At 34.4% G+C, this 16013-nt stretch overlaps 1 protein-coding gene across 1 annotated transcript in view; it reads right to left on the reverse strand.

The window, feature by feature from the left end:
* Positions 1–6003: 6003 nt before the first annotated feature.
* LOC147066960 (uncharacterized) overlaps positions 6004–16013 on the reverse strand; it is a 73762-nt gene continuing 63752 nt past the window's right edge. Inside the window, exons 3-5 of the mRNA XM_085954766.1 lie at positions 10497–11133; positions 8991–9277; positions 6004–6294 (exon numbers count right to left, since the gene is read on the reverse strand). Coding sequence (XP_085810892.1) covers positions 6004–6294; positions 8991–9277; positions 10497–11133 — 1215 coding nt within the window. The remainder of the gene's footprint in view (positions 6295–8990; positions 9278–10496; positions 11134–16013) is intronic.

A 16013-nucleotide genomic window follows, 5' to 3' on the forward strand; every position in this document is an offset into this window, starting at 1 on the left:
TATATATATTTATTTATTTGTATGTTAATAATAATTTTCACAATTTATTTCACATGGATTTCGTTCACAAAGAAATTTCTTACAACCTATAGTTTTGTCTTTTTTATTTACATTAATTAATATTAAGTAATTCATTTATAGAAAATTTTGTGTTGAACTTTGCACATTGGCGTAGAAACTATTTTGTTTAATTTAAGGGACTATTTAGACACTCATTCACACATTATACAAACATAAAAAAGCATTAAACATTGGGACGTGGTTAATAGGACGCAGGTACCTATCATCCACTGGGACATGATAACTGGGTATGTAAAGTTAAAAAATCTAAAATTTAAACAAAAAATAGATGACATACAGGTTTTTCTTTTTCAATTGGAATTGAAATTACCCAGGTGTTTATAATAATTTTATCAATGTATATATCAATAATAAAGATCTATAAGTAAGGAAAAATTATAAATGAGGTATTCAATTTTAATAGGCAGGTACCTAACTGATTTTTTTTTTATTGTAAATTATGAATAGTATTAAAAGTTTAAAGTAATATAAAATTATCATTGTAAATTAAATGTGGAGTTGTTTTTTCAAGATACAATATAATATTCTAAATTCGATGCGTTTATATTTTTTTCGATATATGAATATTTCTAAGTAATGAAAAAGTTCATTAAAAGAAGTAGGCATTTAGACGTTTGACATTATATCTCGCAATAGCATGACAGGGTGAATTTAATTAACAGAATTTTAACACATTTTTGCAACCATTTATAGTACCTATCGTCGGTAATTTTCTACAAACACGTATCTCAAAAAACACAACTTTTCAGGAGAGGCAAATAACAACTTTATTCTCTCAGTTTTTAATTTAGAAATAATTTTTTTTCTATGCAATATTCATTCAGTATAGTTACATATCATTTCATGAAAAACACTTTACTTTCGACCGATCAGTCATATTGTCGAAGATACGAGAATGCGTTACAACTTTACTGTGAATATTACTGCAGTAAACACGTATATTGACTTACGAGAAAGAGCTTCAGTGTAATCATCTGTCGGAGTTCAGTATTCTGTATACTTACAAACACGTAACTCAAGATACGAGTTTATAATATTTAGAAAAGTCTTCTATTGTGATACAGTTTTTGTAACTGCTTAAATCTATTATACGAGGGTGGGTCAATAATTCCTTAGAAAAAAGCATTAAAACAGTTTTTATTTTTGTATTTTTTTTTTATTTCTCAACATAATCTCCTTGGAGCTCAATACACTTGGTTAGACGTTTCTCAATTTTTTTTAAACCGTCAGAAAAATAAGTTTTCGGAAGGTCCTCAAAATAAGCATTTGTCCGATCGATGACTTCTTCATTTGAAAAAAAACGTTGTCCACTTAGCCATTTTTTTAAGTTTGGGAAAAGGAAAAAGTCACTGGGGGCTAAATCTGGCGAATACGGTGGGTGGTCGACCAATTCGAACTTCAATTCTTCAATTTTAGCCATTGATCGTAAACATGTGTGAACACGGGCATTCTTCTGATGAAAGAGGATTTTTTTCCTGTTTAAATGAGGCCGTTTTTCTTCAATTTTATTTTTTAGCTGGTCCAATAAAGATGCATAATAATCCCCTGTTATTGTTTTTCCTTTTTCCAAATAGTCAACGAAAATAATTCCACGTGCATCCCAAAATACAGTAGCCATAACCTTACCAGCTGATTTTACGGTTTTCGCCTTCTTTGGATATGGTTTGCCTTCGCAATCCACTGCTTTGACTGTTCTTTCGTCTCGGGAGTATAGTGGTGTATCCATGTTTCATCTACAGTTACAAAGCGACGAAAAAATTCATCCGGATTGCGTTGCATGAGCGACAACAGGGCTTTAGAGGCCACCACCCTATTGCGTTTATTGTCGACTGTGAGCAAACGCGGCACCCATCTTGCAGAAATATTTTTCATGCCCAATTTGTCATGTAAAATAGAAATGACGCTACCTTTTGAGATCCCTGTAACCTCAATTATCTCACTCAACTTTAATCTTCGGTCACTTAACACCATATCGTGGATTTTATTGATCATTTCTGGTGTAGTCACCTCTACAGGACGTCCTGAGCGTGGTTCATCCTTTGTTGATGTACGGCCACGTTTAAATTTATTTAACCAGTTATAAATAGTTGCAAGTGAAGGAGCAGATATGCCGTGAACTAAATCTAACTCATTTTTTATTTCCTTTGCTGTTAACCCTTTTATATTAAAATGTTTAATAACAGCTCTAAACTCAATTTTCTGCATTTTCCATTTTTCCATTTTCCATAAGCAATTTTTTTTTTTAAATGTACGAGAAACACACAACAACCCGACTAATCTGATTGAAACTTCGCAGCATACTGAATCGGTAGTGCCGCTGCATGAAAACAAACCGCTTACAGTACTAGTCGCGCCACCTGTCGGCTTTTCTAAGGACTTATTGACCCACCCTCGTATTATAAAGTATGTTTTAAGATACGTTTTCGTGGAATATGTGCGTATTCAAATTCAGAATTCATTATATCAAACAACTCAAAACTGACAAAAATTGAGATACGTGTTTGTAGAAAATTACCGACGCTATGTAGTGTTCATAAATTAACATTCTTAATATACATTAATTTAATTCAAAAGATAATTTACTTCGGTATATGGACCACAGTTTAATGTTTTTTTTAATATAATAACAAAATCAGTATAATATCATACTACCTACCATCATTTAGGTACTGAGAAAAAAATACCAAAATTACAAAACACGAACGTAATGGTAAGTAAATAATACAAAAAAAATATTATAGCCATATCATAGTCAAAATATGATAAGTTTAGCAAGACAAGCCGATACGAAAGGGACGATATAAGCACAGTCAACGATAATTATTACGCAACATTATTTGACTCTGGTATGGTTATAATATTCAACCACGCAAAGGACAATAGGTATAAAATCTCTTTTTTATACATAATAATGATCAATATATAAATGCAAATATAATATTATGAAGTCTACACGAATCACAAATTCTTTGAAAAATCCTTTTGCACATACCTACAATAGATACACCGTTAATTTTATACTATCTATTTATAATACCTATTTGAATAAAATTAAATATTTAATTTCTATAAATTTATTTATTTCATTAAAATCCATTCGATTGATGATTAGACCATGATATGCTCGAGACGCAACTTTCTTTTACCTACTAAATACAATAAGAAAATTCACATTTAAAAAAATACTTATTAATAATTTTACAATATTCACATAGTATTCTAGTAATATTTATAATATAAAAGGATTTATTTATTATTTTACAGATACATAATATAATTATAAGAATGACATGGAAAAAAATGATGTTAAATCAAAATGCCATTGTACTTACAGTCGATTGTATACACCTGCAACTAGGGTTTTCAATCCCAGCATCCCTCTTCATTTTTGATTCTAAAATTCCTGAATTAAATGATTTTTTTTTTCAAAAATAATATATTTTCGTCATGTGACAAGAACAACCATTTTATAAAATGTTAAGATTATTCAGTAAAGCGCCGGGTAGACGACAGCGACTTGCCTGCCCAGTATAGTTTGTGCAAAATACTTTTACAGGGATTTTCGGTTTGCGCGAGCTACAGTTTTGCCGTGCATACACACGGGCTTCCCGATACAAACGGGTTGCGCAGGTAAGCTTGTGATAAAGCATGACGGTCTAGCCGGCGCTCTAGAAACATAAATAGCTACTTTTCAGAACAAAAATAGTTATTTTATATTTCTGTAAACACTTTATTTCGTTAATATAGTATGCACTCATATAAAATTAGTACAAAAATTGAAAGAAAAATTACAAGATAAAAAGAACTTTTTATATACCACGTTTTTAAATTTTCTGTTGAATCATATAAACTTGACAATTCTATGTATTAATAAATACTTTTTTGTACTTGATAGAAATAGTTAATAAATATAGAATACTGAAATGTCATTTTGACATTTCATATTGATTTCCATAGTAACGCACGTATATATTAATAATTTAGTTGCTATGACCCCCTTAGCAATCAATAATAGTGTTTTACTTTTTACGTTTTTTTTCCGATACATACAAAACAGAATTAAGTGAAAATGAATTCAATTCTGCTTAAAGATGGCCAAAAGTATTAAAAGAATGCATTATCGTCGTGTTCTGATACATTATTCTAAAAGTTCCAAATGTCTAGCTAGTCGGGAAGTTAGTTAAAAATCTTCATTCGTCCAATACAAATCTTGGACAAACAAGAAAAAATTTGTACTGGACAAACAAGAAAAAATCTGTACCGGACAAAAAAGAATACGAGCTAATAAAAACGTGGTTAAAAAAAATGGGCACACTTCTTGGGATCCGGGAATATAAAATTCTGTTCGGGATTGCATTTATAACCTACAAAAAAGTTAATAATTTCTGTAACTATTTAATATTATAATTTGTTGAAAAAATTGTCCGTTGCATTATTTTATACACGACAAAAAATTGTAAAAAATATAAAATTCTAAAAAAAGTACATTAGTGATTATTCTAATTTTGAAAATTTTGTTGGCATTAGATTGGTACATAAATAATGTTAATATTATACATTTTACATACATAACATTGTGATAATGCAGAAGAAAATACTACCATGTTTTGATGTTACACTATATCTTGGTGGTACTTAAATCTAATGGGGCTTCAAAGCAATTTTTTTAAAAATTATTATATAAAATATAATATAGATAGTTAAGTAGTAATGAAAAATCATAATTAATTTACGTTGTTGAACAATTTCGTTGTGCAGGTAGTAGGCAGATACCTCAGTACCTTAATAGCGTTTGAAAGTCATGTTTAATTTATATTAACATTCTAGTATGGAAAATAAAATATCACTGATGAAAGAATGAGTTTAAAAGTAGATCAGAAATAAAGTACTGCTTCAGTTGAATTATTGGACTTTTTTTAAAACTTTCTAGAGATATTTAGCATCGTATATTTTTATGAAATATTTTAAACGTTACTTAAAACAATTGAAATAATACTTTTTTTATATTATAAAAGAAATTCATTGTAAAAAATGCACTTTTCTAAACCAAATTGCGACGTACATATATATATTAATTATTATTTGTCTTCTGGAATTTTAATAAGAAATTCCTGCTTGTCAGTTTCCAGAAAAACGATATGAAACCTATTATGTATAGGTATATCACCAAATAGCTCAGTGGCGACAGACATATACATACAGGCAGTAAGTAGCTAACTAGAATATATCTATATTATCAATGGATACTGAATAATGTAATTTATCATTATTCCGGATAAATCATTATTAATCCACATAAATACTATTTGTGTCGCATTTAAAAACATAGGTACCTACTAGACATATTAAATGGAATAATGATGTGCGGATTTTTAGGTAATAATATTTGTAACCAGACTTCAAAATTAAGTACCTACCTAAAGCAGTAGATATCTATATGTATTACAAATATATAATCAACCAATATTGATGATATTTTTTTGATAGGAACTGAAATGTTATTGTTATGCCGAACTTACATAATTATATGCTGGTGTTTTCATAATTATGATGCCGTTGAAGCCGGTGATATAGTTGATTCATTCGAAAGAATCAATTTTTTTTTAAATATGCGTAGTATTTTACAAATTGAGAGTAAAAATCATATTTTTTTTATTAAACTTAGAAACATAATTTTCGCTATATTCTTGGGTTTATCGCATAGTCAAAAGTTTCAACTGGCCTCGGCCCATGGCGTATCTAAAACCTCCACTGGTTTTGTAATACGCACTTAAGTAAAAAATAATGTAGCACGTCAGAACTCATAAAGGCAAAATGTATCTAAAAATTATCGAAAATCATTTCTGATTAAAAAAAAATCACTCAAAATTAACGAGTGAGTCGTTCAAGAACGTTCCATAAATCACGCAGTGAAAACTTCAACTACACCATGTTGATTCCATATTTATCCGGCGCCGCGGAAAGTCCCGCGGAGAAGTAGTCCTGGTGAGGGGGCGGAAAGGCCTGCGCGTGCTGCTGGTGGTGCGCGTGGTGCGAGTGGTTGTCGGCCGGCGGCGGCTGCCCGTGGCCGTAGAAGTGGGCCGACGCCGACGACGGCGGGGGAGGACTCGACGAGAAGCCTCCGGGGTTGGACGGCGTCAGCGATGACGAGTTCTGCTGATGCTGCTGCGACGAGTAGGGCTGCGCCGACATTGCGCCGTTAAAGTAGTCCATCTGCACGGATAAAGAAAATCGTCAGACTCATATATAACTAGTTCCATATAATGGATCAATCCCTAATAATGGATATAAGTAGTAGGTACCTACGAAATAATTAAAAACATGTTTAACATTAATTATTTTTCATATTTCCTACAAAAAACAAAATTGAAAATGAAGTTTCGACTCAAATTAAATTGTAGGTAGCAGTAGCCTATGCAGTGTATAGTTATTAAAAGTTTTAATTTGAAAAGTCAAAATTATGCTTTTAACCAGAGACAACAAAGTATAATATACGAGGGTGGGTCAATAATTCCTTAGAAAAAAGCATTAAAACAGTTTTTATTTTTGTATTTTTTTTTATTTCTCAACATAATCTCCTTGGAGCTCAATACACTTGGTTAGACGTTTCTCAATTTTTTTTAAACCGTCAGAAAAATAAGTTTTCGGAAGGTCCTCAAAATAAGCATTTGTCCGATCGATGACTTCTTCATTTGCAAAAAAACCTTGTCCACTTAGCCATTTTTTTAAGTTTGGGAAAAGGAAAAAGTCACTGGGGGCTAAATCTGGCGAATACGGTGGGTGGTCGACCAATTCGAACTTCAATTCTTCAATTTTAGCCATTGATCGTAAACATGTGTGAACACGGGCATTGTCCTGATGAAAGAGGATTTTTTTCCTGTTTAAATGAGGCCATTTTTCTTCAATTTCGTTTTTTAGCTGGTCCAATAAAGATGCATAATAATCCCCTGTTATTGTTTTTCCTTTTTCCAAATAGTCAACGAAAATAATTTCACGTGCATCCCAAAATACAGTAGCCATAACCTTACCAGCTGATTTTACGGTTTTCGCCTTCTTTGGACATGGTTTGTCTTCGCAATCCACTGCTTTGACTGTTATTTCGTCTCGGGAGTATAGTGGTGTATCCATTTTTCATCTACAGTCACAAAGCGACGAAAAAATTCATCCGGATTGCGTTGCATGAGCGACAACAGGGCTTTAGAGGCCACCACCCTATTGCGTTTATTGTCGACTGTGAGCAAACGCGGCACCCATCTTGCAGAAATATTTTTCATGCCCAATTTGTCATGTAAAATAGAAATGACGCTACCTTTTGAGATCCCTGTAACCTCAATTATCTCACTCAACTTTAATCTTCGGTCACTTAACACCATATCGTGGATTTTATTGATCATTTCTGGTGTAGTCACCTCTACAGGACGTCCTGAGCGTGGTTCATCCTTTGTTGATGTACGACCACGTTTAAATTCATTTAACCAGTTATAAATAGTTGCGAGTGAAGGAGCAGATATGCCGTGAACTAAATCCAACTCATTTTTTATTTCCTTTGCTGTTAACCCTTTTATATTAAAATGTTTAATAACAGCTCTAAACTCAATTTTCTCCATTTTCCATTTTTCCATTTTCCACAAGCAAATTTTTTTTTTAAATGTACGAAAAACACACAACAACCCGACCAATCTGATTGAAACTTCGCAGCATACTGAATCGGTAGTGCCGCTGCATGAAAACAAACCGCTTACAGTACTAGTCGCGCCACTTGTCGGCTTTTCTAAGGACTTATTGACCCACCCTCGTAATAAAATAACAGAACATGATAAAACACGAAAGTTTTGAAATGTAATCAGCGTACTGTTTAAGTAGGTATTATTTATATTTCTTCACCTTTTTTCCATAATAGGTACACCTATAGGTAGTACCATTCATTTTTCACCAAGTGATAGGTAATATTTTCGTTTTCAAACGCTTTTTTTTAAATTGCTTAATTACTATTTTTTCAACGAAAAATTCACTAGATTTAAGAATGTAACATTCTAATTATTGAAAACACGTAATTTTTTAAAACACTTCTGAGAAAATATAAAGCTCAATTTAGAAGACGCTTCAGAGAGTTACTATAAGAGCCATTTTAGTTAAAATTTGTCGTAATTAAGTATGGTACCTTTAGAATAGTGGTCTATATGCATGGGCGCGAAACCCGAGAGATGCAGGTTCGATTCCAGCGAGGTGTCTTACTTTTTTCAAAAAGATTTTTCTATGGGTTTAAATCACAGAACTGATAATAAATAGAATACCGATAGGCTATATTCAATACGCCGCATGTTGATGTAGGGTTTTTGAATGTGTGAGTGTCCTACGAAAATGAAGCACGCATCATGCACGTGCAATAGTGTGTGTAATATACCAACATTAAATGAGCGTAAATGCATAAACTGAGAGCAGTTTTCAGTATTCGACGTACAACGTATTCTTGACACGTGTGTAAGTTTATCCCGGATTCTTCCTTGCTCGAGTCGGTTACCTGCTATCGCCTTACCCGTTAGGTATTTCAGTTCCCATTATTTCTGAGTTCCCTGGTTTTAATATATTTTCTCAGAAGTGTTTTCAAATATTATGTATGTTTAATAATAAGTATTTTTTATCAACACATGTTTTTGTAGGTATGTACTATCACAAGGTCCACTATAGTCGGAAAGTCGGACACCAAACTGTAGATTTACGATCGTAGTGCTAGTTATTTCTCATAAGTGCTCGCAGTGTAATACGGTAAACTGTTTGTAGAAAATGATGATTGCTTGATATTGAAATATTTACATGATAACACGTTAATTGAGTTGAACGAAATATAGGTACAATCGAAAATCTTCATTTGCTGTGAAATTTTGAAATCAATCAATAACTATCCATACCTGCGAATGATAATACGGCGAATTGTACGCTGCCGCAGCCGCCGCCTGTGCCGCGTAGGGCGCATGGTGATGATGATGACCAGCACCGGCTCCGTACTTGGCGTAGTCGCCTCCGCCAGCAACGCTGCCACTGGCCCAGTGGAACCCTCCGTAAGCGTCGTGGTGCGGCGGATGATGCGCGTGATAACCGGCTGCTTGCTGGAGGAGAGGAGTCGCCGGGGGAGACGGCGTCGTCATCACACTCGAACTGGATCCTAAAGGAGTGAGGCTGCCCCCTCCGCCGTTACCTGTGGACAATTTAAACCGTTCATTACAAAGTACTTTCATCGATTATTTGATTTTGCATTTATTATGCGTAGGTACAAGCAGTCTAAAGTGAAAGTTTATTGTCGTATTTAAATTGTTTATAAATGCACAGTTGCGACTTCTGACTAGCACAGATACGCTCTCTTTTTGTTGAATTGATGGTTAATCGCAATGTCGGCGGGCAATTCGGAAAATGTATTGAATAACGGAAGAAATTTCACTTATATAATATACTGACTACTGAGACCAATCGGGGTAGCCTGGCCAATAGGGGTAGCCTGAAAAAAAAGATAACCTACATAGTATCATTAACACTGATTAAAATTAACTTACGAGTATGTACTTTCAGTTTCATGTCAACTTCAGATTTTTTACAAGCACGTAAATTCTCGTTAGCTTTTAGGGACTTTCATATTTTAAAGGATACCATTATTACGTCTATGGAATTAGACACCAATGTATGTAATTTCCAAATACACACATTTTGATACAAATGAGGTATAGTAAACATCGTTTGACAGTTTCTCGACCTAATTAGTTAAGGCTATACTTCAGCTGAGGCATGGGCTAAAAAGATCGTGGCTAGGCGATGCATGGATTGTGCAAATGACGCGTGCCGAACGAAATATAATTTGTCATAAAACTCCAACATGCGTCCATTTAATGTTATATTTATTGTTATATTACTAATAATAAAAGTATATTTCATTGACATGTTTTCTTTTTTAAGTACATACCTACTTAAAGTTTTTTAGTCATCTTTACACGATTTAAGAATATTTTCAGCCAACTCCATGACAAAACAAATCGACGTGCGCCAATCCAGGCGACGAGTGAGAAATTTTGTCGCACCTACTGTTGAAAATTATTTGCCGTTTCACTGAAGGAACGCTTCAAAACGAAGTATATAGGTCTCCACAGAACGAATATTGTATTAACCGATTTTTTAAATGAAACTGTTGTCGGTCATTCACCCAACAAATAGAGTCTGGATAAAAACAAACGTTGAAAAAACAATAATGTACCTATACCTACGCTTTTTCAAGTCGCTGTATTGATTCTGCAACAGTTCGCCAGAGACAACCGTTGTACCAACAAGGCCACCGTTGGTAAAAATTTAATATTAGATAGTTATAAACTTAAATTTTAAAATTCAAATTCAGTAGATAGTTTTAAGATATTAACAAAATTATAGCTCACCAACTAAAGTAGCCCTCCCAGTGACTGCGTAAGCGTCAGCCTTGGAGTACAGATCCTGGACTGACTTCCCGCCTAAGCTTGAATACGGAGAGTAAACAATCCCGCTCGTCAGATTGGCTCCGTCGCCGCTTGACGACGAGGAATCCTTTCCGGAGACGTTCGTCCCGATTCCGCCCACCATGCTGTTGCCAAAGTGGTGATGGTGGTTGTGAGGCAGCAGCGGTATCTTGGGGGTGTCGTACGAAAGCGACGATTCTTTTTTGCATATCACATTGATCGGAGGGCTGACGGACGTTGAGGGAGTGATTGGTAAATTGGGGGAATTATTCGCGTGGTGGTTTGTGGTCTTCGCGGAAGACTTAGTCGTGGTAGTGTTACTGGATCCGGTTAATAAAGTTGTCGAACTGTTGTTGTTGTTGTTGCTGCTAGTGATATTATTGTTATTGTTGTGGGTCGTCGACGATGTGGATGATTGATTCGCGGTTGATATCGATGACGTTTTCGAAGATGAGTGGTGTCGCGACGATGATGATGAGGTCGTGTTGGATGAGCCTTTCGATGAGGACTGGTTGCCTGAACTCGCCGTCTGCTGCTGAAGTTGCTGTCGGCATTTCGCGCGCCGGTTTTTGAACCAAACCTGTCAAAAAACAAATAAGAACTTATTATCAAAAAAGGTTAAATATGATGCCTGACACTATTTATTGTTTTTTGTGTTTTTTGAATTAAATTAACACAGTGTAACCGTCAACGCTACAACTAAGATGGTACTATACAAATTCTTTTGAAAGAATTATTTTGAAAGAATATTTAATTATTCAAATTTTCAAATTTATTTATTTTACATATAATGAACATAACAAATTATAAATTTAAAGCGTTCGTGACATGACATAAAATAGGTGTTAACAATTTTTCAAATAAAAATACAGTACATACAAAAATACATTAAATTAAATAACAAAAATAAAACTAGATGGAACCACACAAAGTGAACTACTGATAGACCCTATCTTAAAAACTTATAAAACAACGTCCACCTAAATTCACCTCACGTAAGTTGAATGTATCAATATCCGAAGTGATTTCATTAAACATGGTTATTGCCCTCCCAATTGCCATTACTAATGGCAGGTTAGTTCTGCACCTTGGGAGAACAAACAACGGATGCCCTCGATTCTTAAGATAATTATCAGAGACACACAAGCCAACACCACCAATAATGGCAGAGATACAACACATTGGCTTCTCTTTAAATGACTAAATCAAAATGGCTTTGATCAAGGGGCAAAATTAAAGCATTAAGGACAAATGAAAATTACAGCACTTAATTTCATTCATAATTATTAATGAATAGTAGACACCACACGTCATGTAGGACCTATGTATCTACCTGTAACGACATCAAATAGTTTTTGTACCTTCATATTTTGTCAAGACCTGTTCACAAATGTATCCACACACATACACACACCCAAAACGCCAAATGATATTTTTCCGTCTCTTGAAATATGGCACCTCATAGCGATAATATAGTTCACTAATACTAATACTAATTTTGTTGTTTGTAAAAAAAATACAAAAAAACTACAATCAAAGTCTCTTACTTTTTGTATATTATATCGACATGTATATACTTACCGAATAAGTCTCATTCACCAATATAACAAAAATGTTTAGGTCACAATAGGGTTACCCACAGTTCCGTATACAAACGACATGAAGCGTCAACGAAAATTCATCCATATAGTGTAAATATAATATTTTACGTACCTACCTACATATTATTATCAATTTTAGTTTTATTATGAATTTTTTTTCATGTTATTAACCACATAACACACTAAGAAGTATTTACTACGACAATTAAGGATAATAACAATAAAGATAGGTTTAATAATATTTGAAATAAAATAAAATAAAACAAGTATCAATTTGATTAGTCATTCACCCGTCTGCCCTAAGCCCGTCAGATTAAAAAATCCCAATTTTAAAACGCAAAAAGTTGGCAAATTCGCTACATCCGGTTGGCGATTTTCCCGCGCCGCTTCTTTCCGACACGAGTTTCCGTTTGGCGCCCTCCGCAAGCGCCGCCGCCGGTCATGCGAGTGACACGATTTTGCGACTGCCTGTTTAGTCGGGAAATTATTATTCCATCAGGAAAATTCACAATTGCATTACATACCTACATAATATTGTATATCTTCTAACAAATAGAAGAATTACCTTGGTTATTAAGTATGCCGATTTTACGTTACAGATCATAGTGCTTTGATACTATCATATTATTATGTAGGTGTAGTATGAGCTAATTGAACTAGCACTTCACGTAGTTTTTTTTTTAAATTATTTTTTCATTAATTCTACTAATCGTATATTTGAGTAAAGTATGTTGACAGGTCTGCTTCGGGTTATAAATGAAACTCAATAATATTGTAATTATAATTAAGATCGATCTGAAAATAAGTTTATAGACTGCTGTCAACATAAATATTATCGAATTAATAAAAACCTAAGTACCAAGTTTTTTTAAATATTATTTGTCCAAATTTTGTTTTATTGTTAAATTAAAAGAACTCGGTATTAGTCGGTTTTTTTTTAAATTGAATTCTATTTTATTTCCAGCGAGTAATCTATTTTTTTACCGTTACTAATGGCAATATGTGAGTAGACTAATTATTACAAATGAACTTTATGATATTTTACGAGAACCCATACAGTATAACACTATAATATCAGTGACGTTCCTAGACAAAATGCCGCCCCTAAGCAGAGCCAAAATGCCGATCGATTTTTTACAGTATCTTTTATCATCCTTTCATGACTCCAATATCTAAGAAATGTGATTACTAACAAAATTTAATTACCACTAAATGTAATTGTATTTAAATGCCATCTCTGCTTCAATAGACAATATTGCGAGTCCACGTTTTCAGGTGCATTTAAAAATACACTTGATAACTTCCAAAACTCGCGAGTGACTGGCAAAAATATCTTTGGAAACATTTTAAATTAAGTACGTATGTATAATACCTAACTATAATTCAAATGTAATTCGCAAATCTGCACGTGTCATTGCTAGTCATCAAGGACACGACGTCCAAGTGCAACGGAAATAAACTAGACATCGCGAGCCCGACAGTCCTGTTAAACCTTTTATGTTAATTAATACATTTTGTTTCCAACCAGTGAGCTAATTTTTTTAATGGGACGATACTTCCGTTATTACTAAATTTAGGTAGCTATTTCTACATATACCTAACGATTCTCCTCGATTTGCCGCCCTTCGAATAACTGCCGCCCCCAAGCGACGCTCAATCTCCCTACCCCCACGGGACGTCACTGTATAATATAATCATTATAATCAAACAAATCAGATCGTCTTAGATTGTTTGATCAGATGAAGGAGTCATGCATGGAAAAAAAAACAATCGGGAAGCAGGAAGGCAAACAAAAAGCAGACCGAAAGAACCGCAGTATAAAATGAAGGGGTAGTTTTAAATATCTCGGTCGTGAAAATCAGGAAGAAAACGGCTTTTGAAAGCTCTGAATGGAGGCGGATGCTGGATGAGGCCTGGACCCTCATAGGATTGAAGGGGCAGGAAGAAGAAGGTAGGTATCTAAATTTTATACTTATATTATAATTTATAACCGTTCGTGCTGTTCATTTATAAAATGGTAATATCACGCCCAGTCATTATAATAATACTTCTGAATGCGGCGCGAATGAATGGCAAGGGGAGGGGTGCGCAATTCGGATCACCCCGCGGAGCAAAAATAAAACGGCTAATAATAAAAATAATAATCAAACGAAAAGTATTCGCTAATCTGCGCAGGCCATTATTAGACACACGCGGGCAGACGAGGCCGGTTTGACGCCGCGCAGGTATCTTAAACTGATGGACCGTGAAACGTTATTACCTCGATAGATACGTATTTTATTCACCGGCCTCGAACTGTTTTGTGATGTTATAGAGCTAACACTGTATACCTACATGCATTTTTGAATAATACCCCGTTTACACGTGCATGGATTTACTGTTGACAGTAAGTGTAAGTATTATCCTGCAGTTGCAAGCATGCATGCATGAATCAAAAAAATTTAGAAGCTTCTGAATTTTTATGCGACAGTAGAGATTTTTTCGATCTGCGCCTGCGCAGTATAACGATAGTGGCGAACCTTCCGGCAAAGAAACAAGCTATACTAATTTTAAGGTTTTCACTACCTGTCGAATAGTGCCATAAAATGACAACATCGCGTCTCGCTTACTCTTGAAAAATAAGATTGGAGAGACAGTCAGTACTTTTACGTATTTAAACAGTTATTGTCACGATAGTTTAAAATATGCACTATTGCTGCCGGTAAATCCATGCACGTGTACAGGCGCTATAACATTTTTGTGCGTTTTATTTTAAAGCAGTGCCTACTTACGATTCATAGACTTATCTACCTCACTAAATATGTTATCGGTTCAATGGAAAATTCAAATCTACATAATATAGGTACCTACCCATGTAAAGTTCAAAATCGACACCACTTCAGAAGCATACCAGGCATCAAAAACTGCCAAGAGAACTTGGAGCTGCTGTATGAGGACCAGTTTTTGGCGACTGGAGACGAGACATGGTAGGACCTGAGTCAAAATTCAGTTACACATGTCGACAAAAGCGAAAGCTGCCGTTCAAGAATATTGGCTGCCTCAGCTAAACAACCCGCCTTAGGCCATGTAGCTTTGAAAACAATCTGTGGTAACATCGCTTTTCAATAACGCGGTGACGGCCTTTAAGAGATTATCCAGATGACGCGTCTCTCGCGTCGCGGTCACCTGTACCTCGACCGCGCGCGAGAAGTGACACGCGGCGATTACATCTGGACGACTCAATGAGGTCACATGTACCTACCTGGAATGCGCGCGAGTCAAATAGCGCCATCTGGACATGGTCTAAAGAGTATCGTCTTTGCAGATGAAGTGTATTGAACTGTCCGTAGACAAGTATATTGAAAAATAAAAGTCAATTTGTTATGATCTATCATCATTTTCCCGCTGAAGTAGTTTAATGAATGCTGCTCGTATGGTGGAAAGAGTTTTCGATTCAGTTTCCTTGGTTTTGAAAATGTGTTTAATTAAATATGAAATTAAAAACTGACAACATTTATTTACAAAAAAAAAACGTTTTTGCGACTGTTTCTATTAGTGTACTTTTATAATTTAAAAAAATATATAAGTATATTTTCAACCCCAGCATCGATGTAAGTTGTATAAATATAATAGTAATAAATTGTGTTTATCGTGCCACGGCACATTTCCACTATTAGCCACATCATATTATTATTATATACAAACATCCCCTTTTCCATCTTAGCCCCCGTCACCCCAAGTTGAAAAAATCTATCATAAATCAAAGAGAATTGAAATCTGTCAACGCCTCTACAATGCTACAGAATTATTATGGATGCACTAAATTTAATAGTTGTTTAACTTATATATTCATAAGTTTTCTTTAATCCCAGTAGGTACC

The sequence above is a fragment of the Rhyacophila brunnea genome, unplaced genomic scaffold (genome assembly GCF_057557595.1).
Source record: "Rhyacophila brunnea isolate RB1 unplaced genomic scaffold, BYU_Rbru_1.0 scaffold_4, whole genome shotgun sequence".
Lineage (NCBI taxonomy): Eukaryota > Metazoa > Arthropoda > Insecta > Trichoptera > Rhyacophilidae > Rhyacophila > Rhyacophila brunnea.